The sequence below is a fragment of the Mytilus californianus genome, unplaced genomic scaffold (genome assembly GCF_021869535.1).
Source record: "Mytilus californianus isolate M0D057914Y unplaced genomic scaffold, xbMytCali1.0.p SCAF_1, whole genome shotgun sequence".
NCBI lineage: Eukaryota > Metazoa > Mollusca > Bivalvia > Mytilida > Mytilidae > Mytilus > Mytilus californianus.
Genome location: NW_026262581.1, coordinates 8,568,658 through 8,590,649, shown reverse-complemented (window position 1 = coordinate 8,590,649; position 21,992 = coordinate 8,568,658). Strand labels below are relative to the sequence as shown.

Below are 21,992 nucleotides of genomic sequence, written 5' to 3'. Positions count from 1 at the left end.
ATGTAGATACGATCCTGGGAAACTCATTGATATAAGAATAATTTTATTCTTTTTTTTTAATTTAACAACGTAGTAAGATCTATAACATTCATACAATAATGTTCTATCGATACTAACATTGATTTTGAATTTGATAAATCAAAACGTTACTAATTACGGATAGCAATACAATCATAAAAACGTATGATGCTACATCCTGTCGATACTATTCACTTCATGATATTTTGGCCTTGCACAAGGCCGTGCATACCGAGACTGTTTATGACGTCTTTATTGCAGCTTGATTTTACGTGATGTTGTTTCACCACTATTCCAGGTTAGAGGGAGGTTTGGACGCTCACAAACATTTTTGCTGACTTGACATATTTGTTTTTCGTTAATTGTTTTGTTTTATCTCATGCATTGGTCTTCTCGCTAGAATTGTTTCATATTTTTTCATATCGGGGCATTTTACAGTGACGGTACGGTGACCTACATAAAGTTGCTTACATCCACGTCACTTATTTTAGACTCTGGTGGATAGTTGTTTCCTTTGTAATCATACGAAATCTCCTTATTTTCATAATATGATGTCATCTCGATGGTTTATAAGACGGCGTATAGTCCTAATATATGAACGAAATTATGATACTTTATTACGATTTCAAGCATTATGTATTGTTTTCTATGGAAGTTTTGTAATTCTGGTCAATGTTTGAGTATGTAATAAATCAAATTAAAGGGTTTGAGTTTTTTTTGTGTTGTTAATTTGACAGATAATTCCCATTTAATCATATAGCTGTCCAGGGTAGGGAAGGGTTAAGTGCTCACAAAGATGTTCAACCCATCCACATTATTGATGCCCCTGCTCAAAGCCAGGAATCTAGTGATTGTAGTTGTTTACTATCAACTTAAAATATGTCGTTAATTTTCGGTTTTGAATTATTTCGTATGAATATGAAATAATCAATATGCCTTTTATTATTTTTATATGGATTTTGCTCTTCGTTGAAGGTCAAACGGTGACCTGTAGTTGTCTACGCTCTTGTCTTTTGGTTTGGTAGATAGTTGTCGCATTGTTAATCATACCACAACTCCTTGTTTCGTGTTTTATACATGGAAAAATCTTGGGTTGCAATGAATTTCACCAATAAAATAAGTATTTGTTTACAACATTGAACTGTTAAGCGATATTTTATTTTTCTCAAAAGTCGTCAAAAATAGCATACCATGACAATATCTAACTGGAATATATAAATCTGTTGACGTTCTTTTGGAACACGCATGTCTATATCTTCTTTTACATATATATATATATATATATATATATATATATATATATATATATAAAATAGTAATATAAGTATAAGGACATAATAATTCGGGTTAAGGATTATAGGCTAGCTAGTATAGTTTGTCTCATTTTATACATAAATACATATCAATTAAATGCAAATCATGTACTCATAACCTGCAGTGACGTAATCACTGGAAAATAAAATGTAAGCAGGGGGTCTAAAGGGGGAGGCGGTAGGAGTAGACTGAAAAATACAAAATTATTTGCAAGCACATGCTTAATTACAATACTACACTGGTGCTACACTGGTGCTACACTACTGACCTGCATGAAAAGCCTTAGACTTATTTTTTGCGGATCGAATCAATCAACGAAATCGGTCTTCCTGTTGTTGCCTTCCCTTGTTTAACCTTTTTTCTGCTGTTAATGGTTTCAATCATGCACTGAACATGCTCAGCACATGCGCAACCCATCACCAAAAAATGTTCAATCAAAGTTCCATGAATACGGATTCGTATGAGGTTGAATTATTGACTCGCAAGCCTATAATACATCAGTGATGTTTTGGTGCTTATTTTTACATGGTTTCAATCATCGTCTTTTATAAATGTTTGGAAAAAAAGTCAATTTGTAGTCAAAATTGTAGCTAATTACCTTTTATATGAAGATTTTTGTAACTTTTTATTCGCCTTCAAGTTTTAATTTAATAAATTGGAACGCCGCATGATATATTGATATATAACGAAAGCAAAAAAATTAAAAGGGTCTTCAAAAAGAATTTCAACTGAAAAACTAAAGATTGTTTGCTCTAAAAATCTGTTCCCATTTTGCTACTTCGCTATAAAGATGTACTTCTTCGAGAATGTTATTATCAATTTTTAAGAGACCTTTTTATTTATCAGTGACATTGTTACATTTTCTTTTTCAAAATATTGTAACAATAAAATTGTCTATGTCCTATGCGTCACCAATAAATTCAGATAACATTATCTCCCGTCAACTGTGTATCTCGCTATATTCTCAATTCCATGGTTGTATAAAATTACTCAACGTTATATAGTGACGTAGTAGTAGACTGAAAAATTGGAGGGGGTAAACTTCTGAAAGTTACAAGCCAATAAAAAAAAACAATCTTTTCTATAGTCTTATATTATAGAAGTTAGTCAGTGTTTTCTTTCATTTTCATTTTTTTTTTGTCAAAAAGGGGGGGGGGGGGGGGTTCCAGCATGCATGGTTGTTATGGTTTCAGGTAAATGAAAGAGCCACTCTAACAATTCTTAAAAATTACGTGTTTTATGCCTAAAAATGATAATGTATTGGATGATTTTAGATGGTGCGCCGTGCCGGGTCTGAATGCGCCTCTGCAGCTCATTAAAAGCTTGATTTTTATTCAATATGAAATATCACTGACACGGACAAATAATTATAAGTGTCAATGACTTAATGACCCAATGTTTAGCTCTCACAAAGACCAATTGATGGGCGATGTCTTTTATTAGTGGCAATATTTTCAGACTGACTGGCCATTTTTTTTAGCGGCAATGTCATTTCAAGAGAAATCAAAGTACTGAAGTACTGAACATCGGATGACCGTAAGTTCTTGTGGATGGTCCGACAAGCACTTGTCTCAGAAAAAAAATCACATCTCTATTCCTGAAAGTGAGGTTAATGTACAGATATAATTTTTTTCTGGGACAAGTTCGTGCGTGGATGATAAATTCATTAATGACAGGGAATTCAACCTCACCGTAATGACTATTATATTGTAGTGATACAAATCAGTATACTCTGGTTTATTGTTATATATTATATAACTACGTGTATATTACAGTTACATGTATTTATAATTTTCATGCATTTGTATATCATTCTATTCTACTATATTAATAATAGTTCAGTGCAAGTGCATGGTGGACACTCTTCTGTAATAGTTCGATTTTTCTAATAGAATGGATTTGAGTAGGCATTCGTATTTTCCCGCAAAAAATGTTTAATCATCCATGCAGAGTTATCGTTCCTTGAGATTGCAAACGTTCTTGAGATATTCTTCCGCATGCGTGTACATAGATATTAATGATTTTTTACTTATATGTATATACATACAACAAAACATTTTAATATTGTTAATTTATCTTCTTTAAAAAGTATTTGATGAGTATTCATTGAAGAAATGAATTTATAACAAGCGATAAGGAATGTTAGTTTGCACTTGATGATGTCTACGTATTCATCATGTTTATAGATCGGTTAAAAACACAAAACGAATGTTACGTAATGGAAATCTAGGTGATAGCAATACACCGGAATGCCCTCACGGTCATCCGCTGTAAAAATGTTAAATGAAAAATTAACTTTCAAAAATATATATACATATTTAAAACTTGTTGAATTTCATTAAATCGACAGTAATTGTTTCATATTTTCTTCAGAAAATATTATCCAACTTGTCCTGCATTTCAATTCACGAATTTTTCATTTTTACATTACGTTTACGAAACTATTCCCATCTCTCTCTCGGTGTTGATCTGCAGTTTTCTAATATATATACTGGTTTCTGGTCATTACGACGCATATCTCCCTATATCATACAAGAAGGTTAACAGCAGAAATCAAAGAAAGGAAGGTGGTTTTTTAAAGTCCAGAGTAAATCTGATTATAAGCAATCTTTCAATTTTCAATTTTAAAAATAATAAACTTTATTTCACTAAAAATTACGACTTTCAATGAACTGATTATTGTGGTATAAAATTTGAAATGGAAAAACACTGCTCTAGCACTAGCAGCCGGTATGGCTGTAATCCTTTTGTAATTCTGTGTCCGGAGCGATTTTCAGAGGCGGCCAAATCAGAGAATTTGCTCCAGACACAGAATCTCCAAAGAGATTACGTTAGCAGATGTCATGGTTTTCACGGACTAACACTACTTTGAGTTTTTTCTCTTCAATTCATACCTGATTCCGGAGTTTATATTTTCGACAGGTTACCTACTCTTCGCTCTAATTACATGTTCGCCCTGGGTCCGTTCACCCTGAGTCCGTTCGCCCATAGATTCTGTTCACCCTGGGTCCGTTCGCCCTATTTTTAATAAAAAAAATAATATTAATGGTTTAATTTAAAGTTTTAATTTTTAATCTTATTCAGATATTTAAATGGTAAATATTAAAAATGTATATCTCCAAATTCATGAATAAACATTGAAATTAAAAAAAAAGTTTTTGTTTTGGAGCATTAATCATTATCAGGCTAATTGGCTTCAATGTTACATTTGTTTTTATTCAGAATTACTTTTAATGACTGTTGATTGTAAATAAACTCATCATAGATACCAAGATTGAAATTTTGTACGCCAGACACACGTTTCGTCAACAAAAGACTCATCAGTGACGCTCGAATCAAAAACTGAAGTTAATAAGGCCAAATAAAGTACAAAGTTGAAGAGCATTGAGGACCCAAAATTCCTAAAAGTTTTGCCAAATACAGCTAAGGTAATATATTTCTGAGGTGGAAAAGCCTAAGTATTTCCGAAAGTTCTAAGTTTTGTAATTTAGAATGCTGATTAGATATGATTACGATGTCTTTGATCTCACTGATTGTTGTATTTATTGTTTTTAATGGATTAATAATGAAATTGTTTTTTTTTTAAACATGTTAAATAAACAAGTCAGCTTGGAATGAGTTAAAACAATGATGTAAGAATTGTAAGACATTAAAGGGAAATTGTTTTCGCCGCTTGGCTTCTTTGATCTCCAGGTGTTGAGTGAGTTGGATCTTGTTATACCTGTTTGGATTATTTTGAAATTGTTACAAGGTTTCAAAAAAGATAAATTCATACAGATAACTTGGTCTCCAGTTCATTTCATGTTCATTAAAGAAAATTTAATCCTTATAGGTTACCATGGTTGGATCTTGTTTCCAGTTTTATCTGGTAAAAGTACATAATTAATTCAAATAATTTATATTATACAAAACAACAAAATAAAATAGAAATAAGGGCGAACAGACTAAGTGCGAACAGGAATTAGGGCGAACAGGTACTTGGGCGAACGCGAATCAGGGCGAACGGACCCAGATTCTGCTGGAAGTTGGTCAAGTAAGAGCAACGTAAAGAAGTAAAATCAAGCTTTCAATCATTACAATTTTTTGGGGAAATTAACTGTTTTTATACGCCCGTTTACGGGACGTATTATGGTATACCGTTGTCCGTCTGTCCGTCCGTCCGACTGTCCATCTGTCTGTCCGTCGTCAACATGTCGGACATTAACTCAAAAACGCTTTAACCAATTTGCATAAAACTTTGGTGAATTGTTTATATCTATTGACGTGAGCTCCCTTTCGTTTTTTATAAATTTTAGATTTTACGTTTCTGAGTTATGGGGTTTTATTCATTAAAAAAAGGGGGATTTTCCAGTTTTCGGACAATAACTCAAGAATGCTTTCACCAACTTGCAAGAAATTGTGGTGAATTGTTTATTTTCATTGACATGAGCTCCCTTTCAATTTATATATATTTTAGATTTTACGTTTCCGAGTTACAGGGTTTTATTCATAAAAAAAGGGGGATTTTCCAGTTTTCAGACAAAAAATCAAAAATACTTTCAGCACTTCTTATGAAACTTTGGTGAATTGTTTATATCTATTGATGTAAGCTCCGTTTAGAATTTTATAAATTTTTCATTTATCATTTCTGAGTTATGGGGTTTTATTCATTAAAAAAGGGGGGATTTTCCAGTTTTCGGACAAGAACTTCAGCTGTTCTTATGAAACTTTGGTGAATTGTTTATATCTATTGATGTAAGCTCGGTTTAGAATTTTATAAATTTTTCATTTATCATTTCTGAGTTATGGGGTTTTATTCATTAAAAAAGGGGGGATTTTCCAGTTTTCGGACAGTAACTCAAAAATACTGTCAGCAATTCTCATGAAACTTTGGTGAATTGTTTATATCTATTGATGTAAGCTCCCTTTACATTTTCATAAATTTCTAATATGACATTGAGAATTAATTGAACTTTATTTGCGCAACATCACAGTGTATTGCACAACAGCAAGAAATCTTTAATTGAATATAAATTCAATTCATATAACCAATTTCAAGTTCTTTGACTACATTTATTCAGAAACCTATAATATGTCAAATATTTAATTACAATCCAAATTCAGACCTGTATCAAGCTTGAATATTGTGTCCATTTTTGCCCCAACTGTTCAGGGTTGGACCTCTTCGGGCGTATCCAGCTGCGCTCAGCGAAGCAGTTTATTTTGCTTTCTATACACGACAATATAATCGTAAAACAGTAAACTTTCCCCCCAAATTGCACCGATTATATGTTTGAATTTACTTTTTTGGTTGCTCTTACCTGACCAAGTACCAGGATGTCCTACCACAGATTAGGCAACCTGTCAAAAATTTTTATAATCCGGATTTAAAAGTCAGTAATATGAAAACAGTCTATTGCATACATCTGTACATGTAGCAAGCCCAGTAATGTATTGACAATAACTTGCTCACCTCATTTAACAATATAGGGAACACTAAACAGTGTTGAAATAATGTTATTCTTCTGTTTCAGTTAATAATCCATTATTGGTGCCTTTTAAGGAGAAGAAAAATATCCAGTGTACAGGTATATACCATGAAAATGATTAGGCCAAAAAAAAATATATGTCTATTTTACTTTTGTTCGCTGATACTAAGTCATTTTATTCCCGTCTTAAAGTGAAAAATTAACTGAATTTGTGTCAAAGGCATAGTTAGTGTTACCAATAAAATAAATCAATTGCCGGATACATGTAAATGTTCACTATCATGAATATAACAGCTGTTTTAAGAAACTGGCGACCTGTGTGATGAAATAAATGCTTTGCTGCCATTTTTTCCCAACCAATAACCAATGGAAATAATCCAATCATTAAAAATACGGGTAAACTTGGCCCATGGACAACTCTGACTAAGGCAAGGTGGACCGCATGAATCAAAATCATGTCACGAATAATAAAATGAAAAAAAAAATAAAATGGAAATACCGACCTACCTATCCTATTTATTCTAATGATGTAACCTTAAACAGACATATATTTTGTTTTGGCCTTAGATTTGGGATGATTGCTTAAATTTGTACAGTAACCATGGTAACCTATAAGGATTAAATTTTTTTAATTGGATAATTTGAACTAAGTATGCATTGTTGCTTTATTAAAGCAGATTCAGCAGTGATGTGCATTTTATTTACGTGCATCAGGTATGAATATTAGAAAATTTCAAGTTTAAGTCAAGACAATGTGACACCTACCCAACAACACGAAATTCCATGATTTTTATATCAACTTTATTATTGTATTGGTCAGACTTGGTCCTTTATTGAAGACTATTTGATAACCTGTTACCAAACTGATATTTGTAGACTAATCCTTTTCTATACCTTTGGGGTTTAGTGGATATGTTATGTTTCACTGGCATTTATCTTTCTTTGTATTTGCATGAGAGGTCCTGGTGATACATGAACATACAATTACATGAGAGGACAAAGTTTTGTTTGTGTCATCCTCATTAAACTTGTGCATTTCATGCTTGAATTGTGGACCTACATGTATCTTTGTCATAAATACCTGATATACATATACAGTAACTGATTTTTTGGGGTTGGTAATAACATTATAACAGGCATGACTACAAAATAAAAGGATAGCAAAATCAAGGTATAATTCAACAGGTCACTTGTGATTCTTGTGAAGACATGTAATTATTTAGATTCTTCAAGAATTTTTGGGGGGATATGAACCAGTTCTTCATTTGTGCTTAAAAAGGGCAAGGGTTGATATCTCAAAAAAACTTGATTTAAACCTGCCACATTTTCATGTGTTTGACCAAAGTCATGAACATAGTCAATTGTTGTCTTATTTCATATCTTCATGTTTTTGTTACTTGAAGAATTTGGTGTTGATGGCAGAAATTTCATAGAACTTTTCTGTTTTATTTAATTTTATTCACAAGTTTTGTAGACTCTGGATGATATTTCAGTTATAGTAAGAATATACGTTATATCAATGATATATATATGAATTTTTAACAACTTATGTTTATGCCTCTTGTAGTAAATACAGACACTTTAAGCGGTATGGATCCCGCACTTCTGAAAGAGAGAGCTGCTTTCATAAACAGGGCAAAGGCACAGCCAGCTGTAGAAAAAAGAAAACATGCAGACACTTCTTCTCATTCTTCCAAAAAACACAAATCATCTTCATCATCAAAACAGAAAATAAATAATGGAGCATCTGTGTCCAAAACTCCATTCGACTATAAAACAAGTCATGGTAGTTCTCAATATAAATTTGGAATACTTGCTAAGATTGTGAAATACATGAAGACAAGACATCAAGAAGGACAATCACATGGTTTAACATTGGACGATATATTGGACGAGACAAATCAGTTAGATGTCCCAACAAAACATAGACATTGGTTGTTAACAGAAGCTTTAAAAAACAATCCCAAAATCAAAACACTTAATTTCGGAAATGATCAAAAATTCTTGTTCAATCCGTCTTACGATATAAGAGACAAAAAAGGCTTACTAAATTTGTTAAAGAAGCATGATCTCCATGGACTTGGAGGAATTCTTCAGGAAGATATAGAAGAAGCATTACCGAGGGCTGAGAAGTGCATGAAAAATCTGGGAGACAATATTGTATATGTAGTACGTCCACATGACAAAAAGAAAGTTTTATTTTATAATGATAAATACTGTCGTTACAGTGTGGATGAAGAATTTCAGAAACTATGGAGAGGTGTGTCTGTTGAAGGCATGGATGAGAGGAAAATTGAAGAATACTTGGACAAACAAGGAATTTCCTCTATGCAAGATGTTAACATTAAGAAAGTAGTACATTCGCAGAAACGAAGGAAGGGAAAGAAAAATAACAAATTTAAGAAATTAAACGAACATTTGGATGGTGTTCTACAAGACTACTCAGATAAACAATAATTCAAAGATAAATAGTGGGTCCAGTTAGCTTTCAGCCTTATAACAGTATTTTATTACCAAGCTAAGGAATTCATTGTTAATGGCATTCATGTCTTGTCATGTTGGGAAAAATCAATCAATTGTCATAGATATTAAAATTACATTGATAAAAATCTATTTCAAATTTGGTGTAACATTAAAATGATTTTTATGTCAGTCAAATTAATACAAATGTATGGCATAACAAGGCCTAAAATAAAATATTGTTTGTTTCCCCAATCCCGACCGACCCTGCAAAAATGGTCCTACTCATAAAATTTTATTGTCAAAACTTAGTCAAATATTATTTTATTCATTGCCGATTTTCAGGCTTGCCGGATCATCCGATAATGTTCAAGCTTTTTGGAAAAATAAAATTATTTCCCTACCTACCTACCCACACCTGCTTGGTAGGGTCGGGATTGGGGAAACAAACAATATATTGATTTAGGCCCAATTAAGATAGATTTGTTTTTTAATGACAGAGTATACCTAGTTGTTTACAAAATTAACACTGAATTTCGTATGCTCAGACAGTATGATCAAAGAAATATGAAATAAGCAATATACACACCTCAAATGTACGTACATGTTTGTTAAAAATTTAAATTGCTGTCCAATGTATGGGCAAATATTAAATACATGTATCATTGTGTATGTGTATAATTGAGGATGACTTATATAAAAATAGCTCTACTGGGCGCCATTGTGGGCCAGCATGTATGTATATGTATTGCAATCACTTGGTGTTAATGTATTTAAATTGTCTGCCATTGTCAACCTATTAAAAAAATTTAAATATCAGATCTATTTAAGCCATGCACAATGATTATTTTTTAATACATAACAATAACCAGGGTTCGACTTTAAAGGTTGTCCAATTGCCAGTGACAAGTGAAAGTCATTCTTAGGCAAGTAAAAACTGCAGTGTACTTGTTGGATGGGGAAGTAAAAAATAAATGTCAGAAAGCATGGAGAAATACTGAAGTTAGCCTCAATTATTCTCTTTTTATCAATAAAAATCATCATCTCAATCAGCCATGACAATATCATCAAATTGATTGATTTTTGATAGAACCCATATTTTCGGTTTTTTTTAACTACCGGTATAGCTGATTCAATAATATTGGTAAATCAGAGTACGATTCAATTGTAGACACACATTTTGATGGACCAATCATATGAGACCTAGCTACTTTAGGAAAACTCTTTAAGAAGGTGAGACCCAAGAATAAAAAACTGAGACCACCTTAATGTAGATTTTTAAATCTCAAACAAATGTATAAGCAATGATATAAAAAAATATTCAAACAAATTAAATCTCTCATGTTCAGTCACTCATTTGTTTGGAAAGGTTTATTTGTGGTAAAAAATACCCAAGGTTCTCCTTAAATCCTTTATATGCCGCCTGGATGCATAATTTCTGTCTGGAAGTGCCATACCAGGAACCTGTGCATTTGCTGGACGAGTCCTAGATAGACTAACCAAGTCCTATCCTCTTCAAGATTATTTTAAGTTAAAAAAAGTATCCGAAAACATGCTTTTTATGCCCCACCTAGGGGCATTTTGTTTTTATACGACCGCAAAAATTTTTTTGTGGTCGTATATTGGTATGACGTTGGCGTCTTCGTCGTTGTCGTCATCGTCGTCGTCGTCGTCTGAAGACGCATTAGTTTTCGCACTCTAACTTTAGTTAAAGTGAATGGATCTCTATGAAATTTTACCATAAGGTTCAATACCACAAAAGGAAGGTGGGGATTGATTTTGGGGGTTATGGTACCAACAGTTAAGGAATTAGGGGCCAAATATAAGCCTTTTCTAGATTCCAGACAATAACTGTGGAACGGTGTATGGATCTCTCTGAAATTATACTACAAGTTTCCATACCACAAAGGGATGGTTAGGATTTGCTTTGGGGGTTATTGCTCAAACTGTTTAAGAATTAGGGGCAAAAAAGGGGGAAAAAAAAGGTTGTCCTCATTAATGGACAAATACTTTAGTACAAAACATAATTTAAAGCAGTGTAAGGGAGATAAATCAAATACATCATTGAAATTATCTCCCTTACACTGCTTTTAAATTATGTATAAAGTAATGGTTAATGAACAATTAAGATAAGTGTAAGGGAGGTAATCCAAATACAACGTTTTGGTTACTTCCCTTACACTGCTTTTAAATTATGTTTAAAGAAATGCATATTTATAAAGGAAGACCAGTATGGCGCATTAGATTTATAAAATCTTTGACCACATTTATTTATTTGTTATGCCGAATCTAACCTTGTATTTAGATTTTTAATTTTGGGTCCAGTTTTCAAATTGGTCTACATTAAGGTCCAAAGGGTCCAAAATTAAACTTTGTTTGATTTTAACAAAAATTGAATATATGGGGTTCTTTGATATGCTGAATCTAAACATGTATTTAGATTTTTGATTTTTGGCCCAGTTTTCAAGTTGGTCCAAATTGGGGTCCAAAATTCAACTTTGTTTGATTTCAACAAAAATTGAATATTTGGGGTTCTTTGATATGCTGAATCTTACCATGTATTTAGATTTTTTATTTGTGGGCCCGCTATCAAATTGGTTCATATTGAGGTCAAAAGGGTCTTAAATTAAACTTTGTTTGATTTCATCAAAAATTGAATTATTGGGGTTCTTTGATATGCCAAATCTAACCGTGTATTTAGATTTTTAATTTTGGGTCCCGTTTTTTAAATTGGTCTACATTAAGGTCCAAAGGGTCCAAAATTAAACTTAGTTTGATTTTAACAAAAATTGAATTCTTGGGGTTCTTTGATATACTGAATCTTAACATGTGTTTAGATTTTTGATTATGGGCCCAGTTTTCAAGTTGGTCCAAGTTGGGGTCCAAAATTAAACTTTGTTTGATTTCAACAAAAATTGAATATATGGGGTTCTTTGATATGCTGAATCTAAACATGTATTTAGATTTTAGATTTTTGGCCCAGTTTTCAAGTTGGTCCAAATTGGGGTCCAAAATTAAACTTTGTTTGATTTCAACAAAAATTGAATATATGGGGTTCTTTGATATGCTGAATCTTACCATGTATTTAGATTTTTTATTTGTGGGCCTGCTATCAAATTAGTTCATATTGAGGTCAAAAGGGTCTAAAATTAAACTTTGTTTGATTTCATCAAAAATTGAATTATTGGGGTTCTTTGATATGCCAAATCTAACCGTGTTTTTAGATTTTTAATTTTGGGTCCCGTTTTTTTTTAATTGGTCTACATTAAGGTCCAAAGGGTCCAAAATTAAACTTAGTTTGATTTTAACAAAAATTGAATTCTTGGGGTACTTTGATATGCTAAATCTAAACATGTGTTTAGATTTTTGTCGAGCCTTCGACTTTTGTCGAAAAAGCGAGACATAGCGATCCTACATTCCGTCGGCGTCGTCGTCGTCGTTGTCGTCGGCGGCGTCCACTAATATTCACTCTGTGGTTAAAGTTTTTGAAATTTTAATAACTTTCTTAAACTATCCTGGATTTCTACCAAACTTGGACAGAAGCTTGTTTATGATCATAAGATAATATTCAAAAGTAAATTTTGTAAAAAAAAAAATCCATTTTTTCCGTATTTTACTTATAAATGGACTTAGTTTTTCTGCCAGGAAACATTACATTCACTCTGTGGTTAAAGTTTTTGAAATTTTAATAACTTTCTTAAACTATCCTGGATTTCTACCAAACTTGGAAAGAAGCTTGTTTATGATCATAAGATAATATTCAAAAGTAAATTTTGTAAAAAAAAAAATCCATTTTTTCCGTATTTTACTTATAAATGGACTTAGTTTTTCTGCCAGGAAACATTACATTCACTCTGTGGTTAAAGTTTTTGAAATTTTAATAACTTTCTTAAACTATCCTGGATTTCTACCAAACTTGGAAAGAAGCTTGTTTATGATCATAAGATAGTATCCAGAAGTAAATTTTGTAAAAAAAAAATCCATTTTTTCCGTATTTTACTTATAAATGGACTTAGTTTTTCTGCCAGTTAACATTACATTCACTCTGTGGTTAAAGTTTTTAAAATTTTAACAACTTTCTTAAACTATCCTGGATTTGTACCAAACTTGGACAGAAGCTTGTTTATGATTAAAAGCTAGTATCCAGAAGTAAATTTTGTTAAAAAAAAACTTCATTTTTTTCCGTATTTTACTTATAAATTGACTTAGTTTTTCTGCCAGTTAACATTACATTCACTCTGTGGTTAAAAGTTTTTAAAATTTTAACAACTTTCTTAAAATTATCCTGGATTTGTACCAAACTTAGACAGAAGCTTGTTTATGATTAAAAGCTAGTATCTAGAATGAAATTTTGTTCCATTTTTTCCGTATTTTACTTATAAATGGACTTAGTTTTTCTTCCAGTTAACATTACATACAGTCTGCAGTTTAAGTTTTTAAAACATTTATTAGATTCATAAACTATCCTGGATTTTTACCAAACTTGGACAGAAGCTACTTACAATCAAAAGATAGTATAGAGAGGAATATTTTTATTAATTTTTTTCCTCATTTTTGCTGAGCCTGTGATTAACAGCAAAAAGTAGGCGAGACACTGGGTCCCGTGGAACCCTTACGAATTTTTGATTATGGGACCAGTTTTCAAGTTTGTCCAAGTTGGGGTCCAAAATTAAACTTTGTTTGATTTCAACAAAAATTGAATATATGGGGTTCTTTGATATGCTGAATCTAACCATGTATTTTGATTTTGGACATTGGACCATAATAGGTAAATAAAAAAATTGAAGTTCTTAGACCACATTCTTTCTGTGTCAGAAACCTATGCTGTGTCAAATATTTAATCTCAATCCAAATTCAGAGCTGTATCAAGCTTGAATGTTGTGTCCATACTTGCCCCAACTGTTCAGGGTTCGACCTCTGCGGTCGTATCAAGCTGCGCCCAGCGAAGCATTTTATTCAGTCTGTGCTTCCGTCTGTTCGTCTGTCCGTCTGTCTGTCCCGCTTCAGGTTAAAGTTTTTGGTCAAATCAAATTGAAACGTAGTACACATGTTCCCTATGATATGATCTTTCTAATTTTAAGGCCAAATTAGAGTTTTGACCCCAATTTCACGGTCCACTGAACATAGAAAATGATAGTGTGAGTGGGGCATCCATGTACTATGGACCCCCCCCCTATAAAAATCAAATGGTAGCTCCATTAGAATTAATTAAGCAAATACAATTTGGACAAGTGGCTTTCTCTTTCAGACAAGTAAAGTACGAAGTCACTTGCCTGAAGTGAGAAAAGTCCATGGAGGTTATTAAGCCCCGTCCCCCTAGCCATGCTCTATTAACTTTGAACATTTGCATAGTTTACATGCTAAATTTGGTGATTAGATCAGTTTATCATGAACCACTAATAGTGAGTCAATTATATTTAGTATGCAGTTGTATTAGTTATTTGAGTGTATAATTTCAATGGAGATTTTTGGCCCTGAACCTTCAGTCATGGTTTATTGACAATGAATGTTTTGTATATAAAATAAAAAGATGTGGTTTGATTGCTGTTCAAACTTCAACAATGATCAAAACCCATACCACGTAGTAAGCTATAAAAGATACGAAATGACAAATGTAAAACAATTCAAACGAGAAAATTTATAGCCTGGTTTATGTACAAAACAATAACAAACAAAAAACAAATAGGATGTACAGCAAGAAACTACAACCACTGAATTATAGGCTCCTGCCGACTTTGGACAGGTACATACAGAGTGTTGCGGGGTTAAACATGTTTGCTAGGGCCAAAACCTCCTCCTTATCTTGGACAGCGGTGTAACATTACAACATAAGAACAAACTATAAAAATTTAGTTAAAAAGGCTTAACTCATCGGATAGATACAAAGCATAAAAAATTCGTAAGGGTTCCGCGGAACCCAGTGTCTCGCCTACTTTTGCTGTTAATCGCAGGCTCAACAAAAATGAAAAAAATCTATAAAAATATTCCTTTAGATACTATATTTTGATTGTAAGAAGCTTCTGTCTAAGTTTGGTATAAATCCAGGATATTTTATGAATCTAATAAATGTTTTAAAAACTTTAACTGCAGACTGTATTTAATGTTAACTGGAAGAAAAACAAAGTCCATTTATAAGTAAAATATGGATAAACAGGTACAAATTTTAACAAAATTTCCTTCTAGATACTAGCTTTTGATCATAAACAAGCTTCTGTCCAAGTTTGGTACAAATCCAGGACAGTTTAAGAAAGTTATTAAAATTTTAAAAGCTATAACAACAGAGTGAATGTATTGTTTCCCGGCAGAAAAACTAAGTCCATTTACAAATAAAATACGGAAAAACAGGAATTTTATTTTTACAAAATTTACTTCTGGATACTATCTTATGATCATAAACAAGCTTCTGTCCAAGTTTGGTAGAAATCCAGGATAGTTTAAGAAAGTTATTAAAATTTTAAAAACTTTAACCACAGAGTGAATATTTGTGGACGCCGCCGACGACAACGACGACGACGCCGACGGAATGTAGGATCGCTAAAGTCGAAGGCTCGACAAAAAGCACAAAAGTTAAAAAGTACAGATCTGAGAAAACTCGCAGTAACTGGAAGCTAGTTCAAAAGCCAATAAAGTCAGAGAAAAACATGACCTTGTGCAATGTCAAAATATAGGTATCAACTGATTGTAGGACCATGAATTTACATATGTGTATTACAATAACATTTTGTTGGATTTTAATTTATTGATCACAAATATTTGTATTTATGAAAGAATTTAGTGTCAAGTAATCATGTTGTGGTAAGGAAATCCTTGACTTAAAAATTTACCAACTATACATGTAGATAATGTTCATTGAAATCCAAAACATGAGCATGGCAAACGAGTTGGGATATATAATCACTGTAAGATGGTGTCAAAGGAACATCACCATCCGTCCCTTTTGTCGTAAATTTATGTGTAGAGCTTCCTATATAAAACTGAAATATCTAAATCTAGGAAAGAACAGTGATTTATTTAAAGTAAATTCCGCTGGGTAAATTTCGGCTGTCTGAATATATAATAATCCTTTTTGAGTATTAGTTTACGCTTGTGTTGTACAGTGTTTAAGTATTCATATTTGTGTGTATTTGCTTGCGTGTCCTTTAAGCACCTGTCCTTGGTGACTCCCGCATTTGGACAACAATACTAATATGTGTTCATATCAGAGACATATAATACATAATTGTATTATATGTCTCTGTTCATATGCATCAGCCACGAGGAAGGACTTAACTCATTAAAGCTTTTTTTTAAAGTCAGTGCCTTAATCATGGCTAAATGCCTTTAAGTATCAGACAATAACCATTTTGTTTCTACGTGGGGGGTAAATATATCACTATTGAAATCCCGAAAAGTGGAATTCTTTCTCCTTCTATTTGTGATATTCTGTGTTTTTTATTGTAATTCATTGACATAGTGAAGTAAAGAATCGAACGGTGTTTTTTGTAAATTTTCAAAATTTACGATAGAGTTGCATTTTGCATTATGAGCAGCCAACCGATTGATATACTGATATTACTTAAAAATCCGGGTTTATTTCGAGTGCTATTTTAATCTTTAGTTGCTTTTAAGATCGTTTCAGTCGTTGATATAACAATGAAAAGTCGACTTATCTATGCTTAGTCGCCACATGTCAATAATAACTTAGTTTTCAGGGGAATCCGATTATTTTTTCTTTTTCTCATCAGAACATTTGTTACGTTGAATATTGCCGAAATCCGCCTAAACTATCAATATCCATCTGGAATTTATCGAAAACCAAAGTTGTTGTAAAATCATCTGACCTTCCGACACAACTATCATGTCAGACCCATTGTCAGGTAAAAAGTTTCGATCTATTAATATGTCAAATAAAAGGTGTTTTTTTTTAATCCGAAACTACAATGTCACAGTGCAAAAGTTGACAGGTGAAACTTTTTTTTATATATTGGCGAGTTTTGGAAGTGTCTATGGGCCACTCGATATCCTCGGAATCACGATTCTCGGAACGTCTCGAAAATTTTCCATCATTTATATAGGTAGTTATTTATGTCTTTGATACGGTCCCTCTATGGATAGGCTTCAACGTGACATTGTATATTTCAACAATCCGACAAACGGTTCATTTGAAGATTTGGAAGTAAAACAATAAAGACTAGGTTGCATTCTAAAAATCATTTATATGTTAGAACCTATTTGCCTTTTGACAAAACATAAAAGTTTTTGATAATGTGAATGTTTATTAAATATCAAGTATAATGATAACGCAATTATATAATTCATGCTTTGAGACGGTCCCTCTACGCGTTGTGTGTTGTATTTAATAAACCTGGAAATAGTTATTGATATACAATGACCCAGAATAAACTGATTATTTCTGAACGTAGTTATTGATATACAATGACCCAGAATAAACTGATTATTTCTGAACGTTTATCATTTGATATTTAGAATTCCAATCATAGCATGAAAAAATGTCGGAAAGAATGAAGAAAATTAAGAAAACGATATTTCTGTTAAAATATTTATCTAAGGTCGGAAACACAGTGGTCGGAAAGCAGAAAGATAATCAAACAAAAGGATTTTTCTGTAAAAAAATATATATAATTTCATTAATAGATACTACCAGACTAAGAGAATATTCATTGTTAAGGTAAAACTGAGACTGAATTTATTCCTAATAATTATAGAATAATTAAAATTGTAATGTATACGTGCATTATGTCTCACATGTTTGATCAGTCATTACATTTATGAAAATTATATGTAACGTATGAGCAGGGATGCGTACCCAAAGTTAGCTAAATATCTAAATTTTAAACGGTCGTGAATAAAAACAGGCGCGTAGCTTCCTATACGCCAACACGCAGTTGCGTGCACATCGATTCGGCATTGAAAAAAAAAAATATGGCAAAATAAAGATTTATGAATTAAATGTTTGTAGGAAACACATATGTTGACACTTTTTTAATTGATGAAACGTCTTTAAATAACGGCATTGGGTTTCAAAATAAAAGTTTGATTGGAGATGACAAAACCGGACAGTACCTTGCATCCATTACAAGATTTGAATGTGTTATTCGGCACTTTTAATTTCGGAGCACATTTAACAGAGTACGGTGTATCTGTAGAAATACCTGAAAGGTATCAAATGTGATCTGTTGGAGGCTAAAAACGAATGTAAAACTGTTATTGAGTTGTTACGAGCTAAACGAAGCGATGAATCTGTTTTGAATGAGATGTACCAATCGGCATTAGATTTATCCGAACCCTTCGATATCGTTGAAAATATGCCAAGGCGATGTGGTCGATAGACTACCAGAGCTAATCACCCTGCAAACTCACCGAAGCAGTATTGGAAAGTCTTATTAATATTTTGCGTTCATATAAAAAAGAAGATGTGGTATGATTGCCAATGAGACAACTGTCCACAAGGGACCAAAATGACACAGAAATTAACAACTATAGGTCACCGTACGGCCTTCAACAATGAGAAAAGCCCATACCGCATAGTAAGCTATAAAAGGCCCCGAAATGACAATGTAAAACAATTCAAACGAGAAAACTAACGGCCTTATTTATGTACAAAAAATGAACGAAAAACAAATATGTAAATCATAAACAAACGACAACCACTGAATTACAGGCTCCTGACTTGGGACAGGCACATACATACATAATGTGGCGGGGTTAAACATGTTAGCGGGATCCCAACCCTCCCCTAACCTGGGACAGTAGTATAACAGTACAACATAAGAACGAACTATACAAATCAGTTGAAAAAGGCTTAACTCATCAGATGGACAAAAATACAAGTGGACGTGGCCGGGTACTTGTACATCCCAACAACAAAAAGACACTAGGAACAGATCTGAGAGTGCTCGCAGTTATCTGACAGCTAGTTCAAAGCCACTAACAACTAATAAACTAATAGACCACATGATAATGGAACTGGAGTCTTGTCAGATATCATCAGAAAATTGCTTCTTTGCGCAGTATCTGCTTCCTCGTGTTGTAGAAAATATATCAAACGAAAAAATCGCAACATTGTTTGAGACATACGAGACTGACCTGGCATGTAATTTCAATTAGACGAATGCAATCTAGTGGGAGGTCGCTCGATGACGAACACGCTGGTGTATAGTAACTCGCGATCATACGCCAAATTTGCTGTGTGAGACACTCGATGCGGTAAGCAAAGTGTTGTATCCTTCTATAGATACTATTTTGAGTATTATGTTGACAATGCCGGTAACAAGTGCTACATGTACCTCGGAGAGATCATTCAGTGTACTGCGTCGGTTAAAAACATAAGTACGATCAACCATGATGAACAACGACAGGTTATCATCGCTAGCATTAATGCATATTCATTGGGATTTCAGTGTGAATATTAACAAAGTAACGGAGAAGTTCGTTTTTGCTAAGACCCGAAGAGCAGATTCTGGACAATTTTGAGTAAATACTGTCTCACAAAAATGTGTTGTTTATGTATTCAATTTACCATGATTTACCCTATTCAGAAGATTTCTGAATAGTTTTGCATTCAAGAATTGTCTATAGAATCTTTTGTTGTGTAGCTCCTCTTTTAACCATCTAATGACCGAAAACCAAAAAAAAAAAAATCTGCATAAAAGGGTCCCAAATTTTTTCCGCCTCGCTCCGCTCGGCGGTATTTGCTTGCACATCGTTTTATTTTAACTACGCCCCTGGAAAAAAAAACTTGCGTGGTTTCAATTCACAAGGATTTTAAATCCTTGCATCTCACAAAAAACGTAATTAATATTTTACAATAATCATAACAAAATTTAATTACTATCATAATGTTAATTATTAATTTTTTATTTTTATTTTTCTTTTATTAGTTCAACCTTATAGCATCTACATATTTGTACTATGATACGGTTTTGAAAATTGTATTCATTGTATTGGTTAGCTATCCTACACGTCTTGATTCATTCACATTATACATCACCCTGTTCACACGAACACTATCGGTTTGCGTTCACAAAAATTCCGGATAAAATGTCAATGAATCCGGAGTCAAAACACTTGAGGTAGGTAGTTTGACATCCGAATTCAACTATTAGATTAATATATGTGATGACGCAAATGCGTATTCTTATCCAGAGTATCAGTGCGTATGCTTTCTATTTACTATTTCTTGCGCAAAAATACCACGTTCATGCATAAATATTAATTTCACTCGCGAATGCGAATTTTCGCTTTTCTTATCTAAAATTTAGGACACGGCAATAAGAGCTTGCCATGTGACTTTCAAACACCGCTTTGCTTACGGTATTCTGACCTCTAGCTGTTTCTCTTTTGTTTTCTTTTTTGAGTCACTGTCCTTTTATAAACTTTGACATTTTCGAAATGCCAAGGATTTTCTACCCAAGGAATAGATTACCTAACTTCGTACTTTATTTGGCCTTGTTAACTATTTTTATTCGAGCGTCACTGATGATTCTTTGTAGACTTAACTCGCGTCTGGCGTACAACATGTTAATCCTGGTATTTTTTTTTAATATCTACATGTCTTTTTATATAAATTGGTTCTTTTGAGAGTATGTTCAGGTATTCATAAAACTTCTGAAAATAAGATATTCTTCAAAACCAAGTTTCCCTGTAAAATATTTGGATTGATTTAAGTAAAATCAGGAAATCCTTAAAATTTGAGATGTTTTATGAGACCAAAATAAGTCTCTATAGAAGAAGTCCAAATGAAGCTGGTGTGTTACTCTCAAGAAAAATATACGAAACCTTCTTATAAGTTGCATGCCACAGGGTTTCACTTCACATGGAAAATGAACTTTAAATTTATCTGTACAACATCTACCATGAGTACAGACAACATCAATAACGAGTTGAGAATATGAAGGCATCCATGCAGGAAACAAAATATAAAGATGTGATAGATAAAATAAATGCATCCAGATGATAAAGCAAACTGAGTGCTTAAATTTATATTGCGATTGGTTTGTGCAGTTTGCATTATACATCCGGTTTGTAGAAACTGGGATTTGCAATAAGATTATAAAAAATGATGTACAATCCCAAGTAATAAATGAAATAGTCGAGCTTTAAAATGTATATTCAAATAGTAGCTGTATGTCTGCCTATGTGAAGTGACAACTGTAAATTATACCTTGTCCATCGGATTTAGAATATTTATAAAGTGCCTAGAAATCAACCTAACAATGTTAGAGTAGATTTGATTCTTTACTTCCTCCCCGAACGGGGCTGGAACCTGTACTTTTCACTTCATACTTCTACGGCAACACCGCCTAACATTGCGCAGACGCCTTATCCCCTCCTCTAACTATAGCTGATAAAAATCAGCTTTCGTTTCGGGAGGTGTTACCTTCTCGTAGGAATTAAACAAGGACATGTAGACGCAATACACAAAGTATTTTTAAGTGTCCAGAAATGATCATCTACTCATCTCTTTAGTATAATTACAGGATGCTGTTCTATTTTTAGAAGCATACAATCACTGTAAATTTATATATATATATGTATGTCTGCCTATGTGTAGTGACAACTGTAAATTATACCTTGTCCATCGGATTTCTTATGATTAAGAAATACCAGGCTTTAGAATATTTATAAAGTGCCTAGAAATCAAATAGTAGCTGTATATACACTTTTCTATTCACACCTATCCAACATTGCTTTCAACTGACTTGTGCAAGAATGTACACACTACCGGTATTA

The 21,992-nt window shown here is 32.8% G+C and overlaps 1 protein-coding gene across 2 annotated transcripts; it reads left to right on the top strand.

Moving 5' to 3' along the window:
* Positions 1–3,839: 3,839 nt before the first annotated feature.
* Positions 3,840–10,079, top strand: LOC127698986 (transcription initiation factor IIE subunit beta-like). 2 transcript variants are annotated; one of them, XM_052202782.1, is made up of 3 exons: positions 3,840–3,899; positions 6,846–6,899; positions 8,368–10,079. In XM_052202782.1, exon 3 carries the CDS (start codon positions 8,391–8,393, stop codon positions 9,255–9,257), a length of 867 nt encoding a protein of 288 aa, XP_052058742.1. In that variant the 5' UTR covers positions 3,840–3,899; positions 6,846–6,899; positions 8,368–8,390; the 3' UTR covers positions 9,258–10,079. The 2 variants fall into 2 exon arrangements, with proteins under 2 accessions (XP_052058742.1, XP_052058750.1); XM_052202790.1 differs by having other exon boundaries at positions 3,899–3,919.
* The last annotated feature ends 11,913 nt before the right edge of the window (positions 10,080–21,992 follow it).

Bases quoted from the DNA above. Each gene is read 5' to 3' on its own strand.
- LOC127698986 (XM_052202782.1), top strand. From the start codon at position 8,391: ATGGATCCCGCACTTCTGAAAGAGAGAGCTGCTTTCATAAACAGGGCA.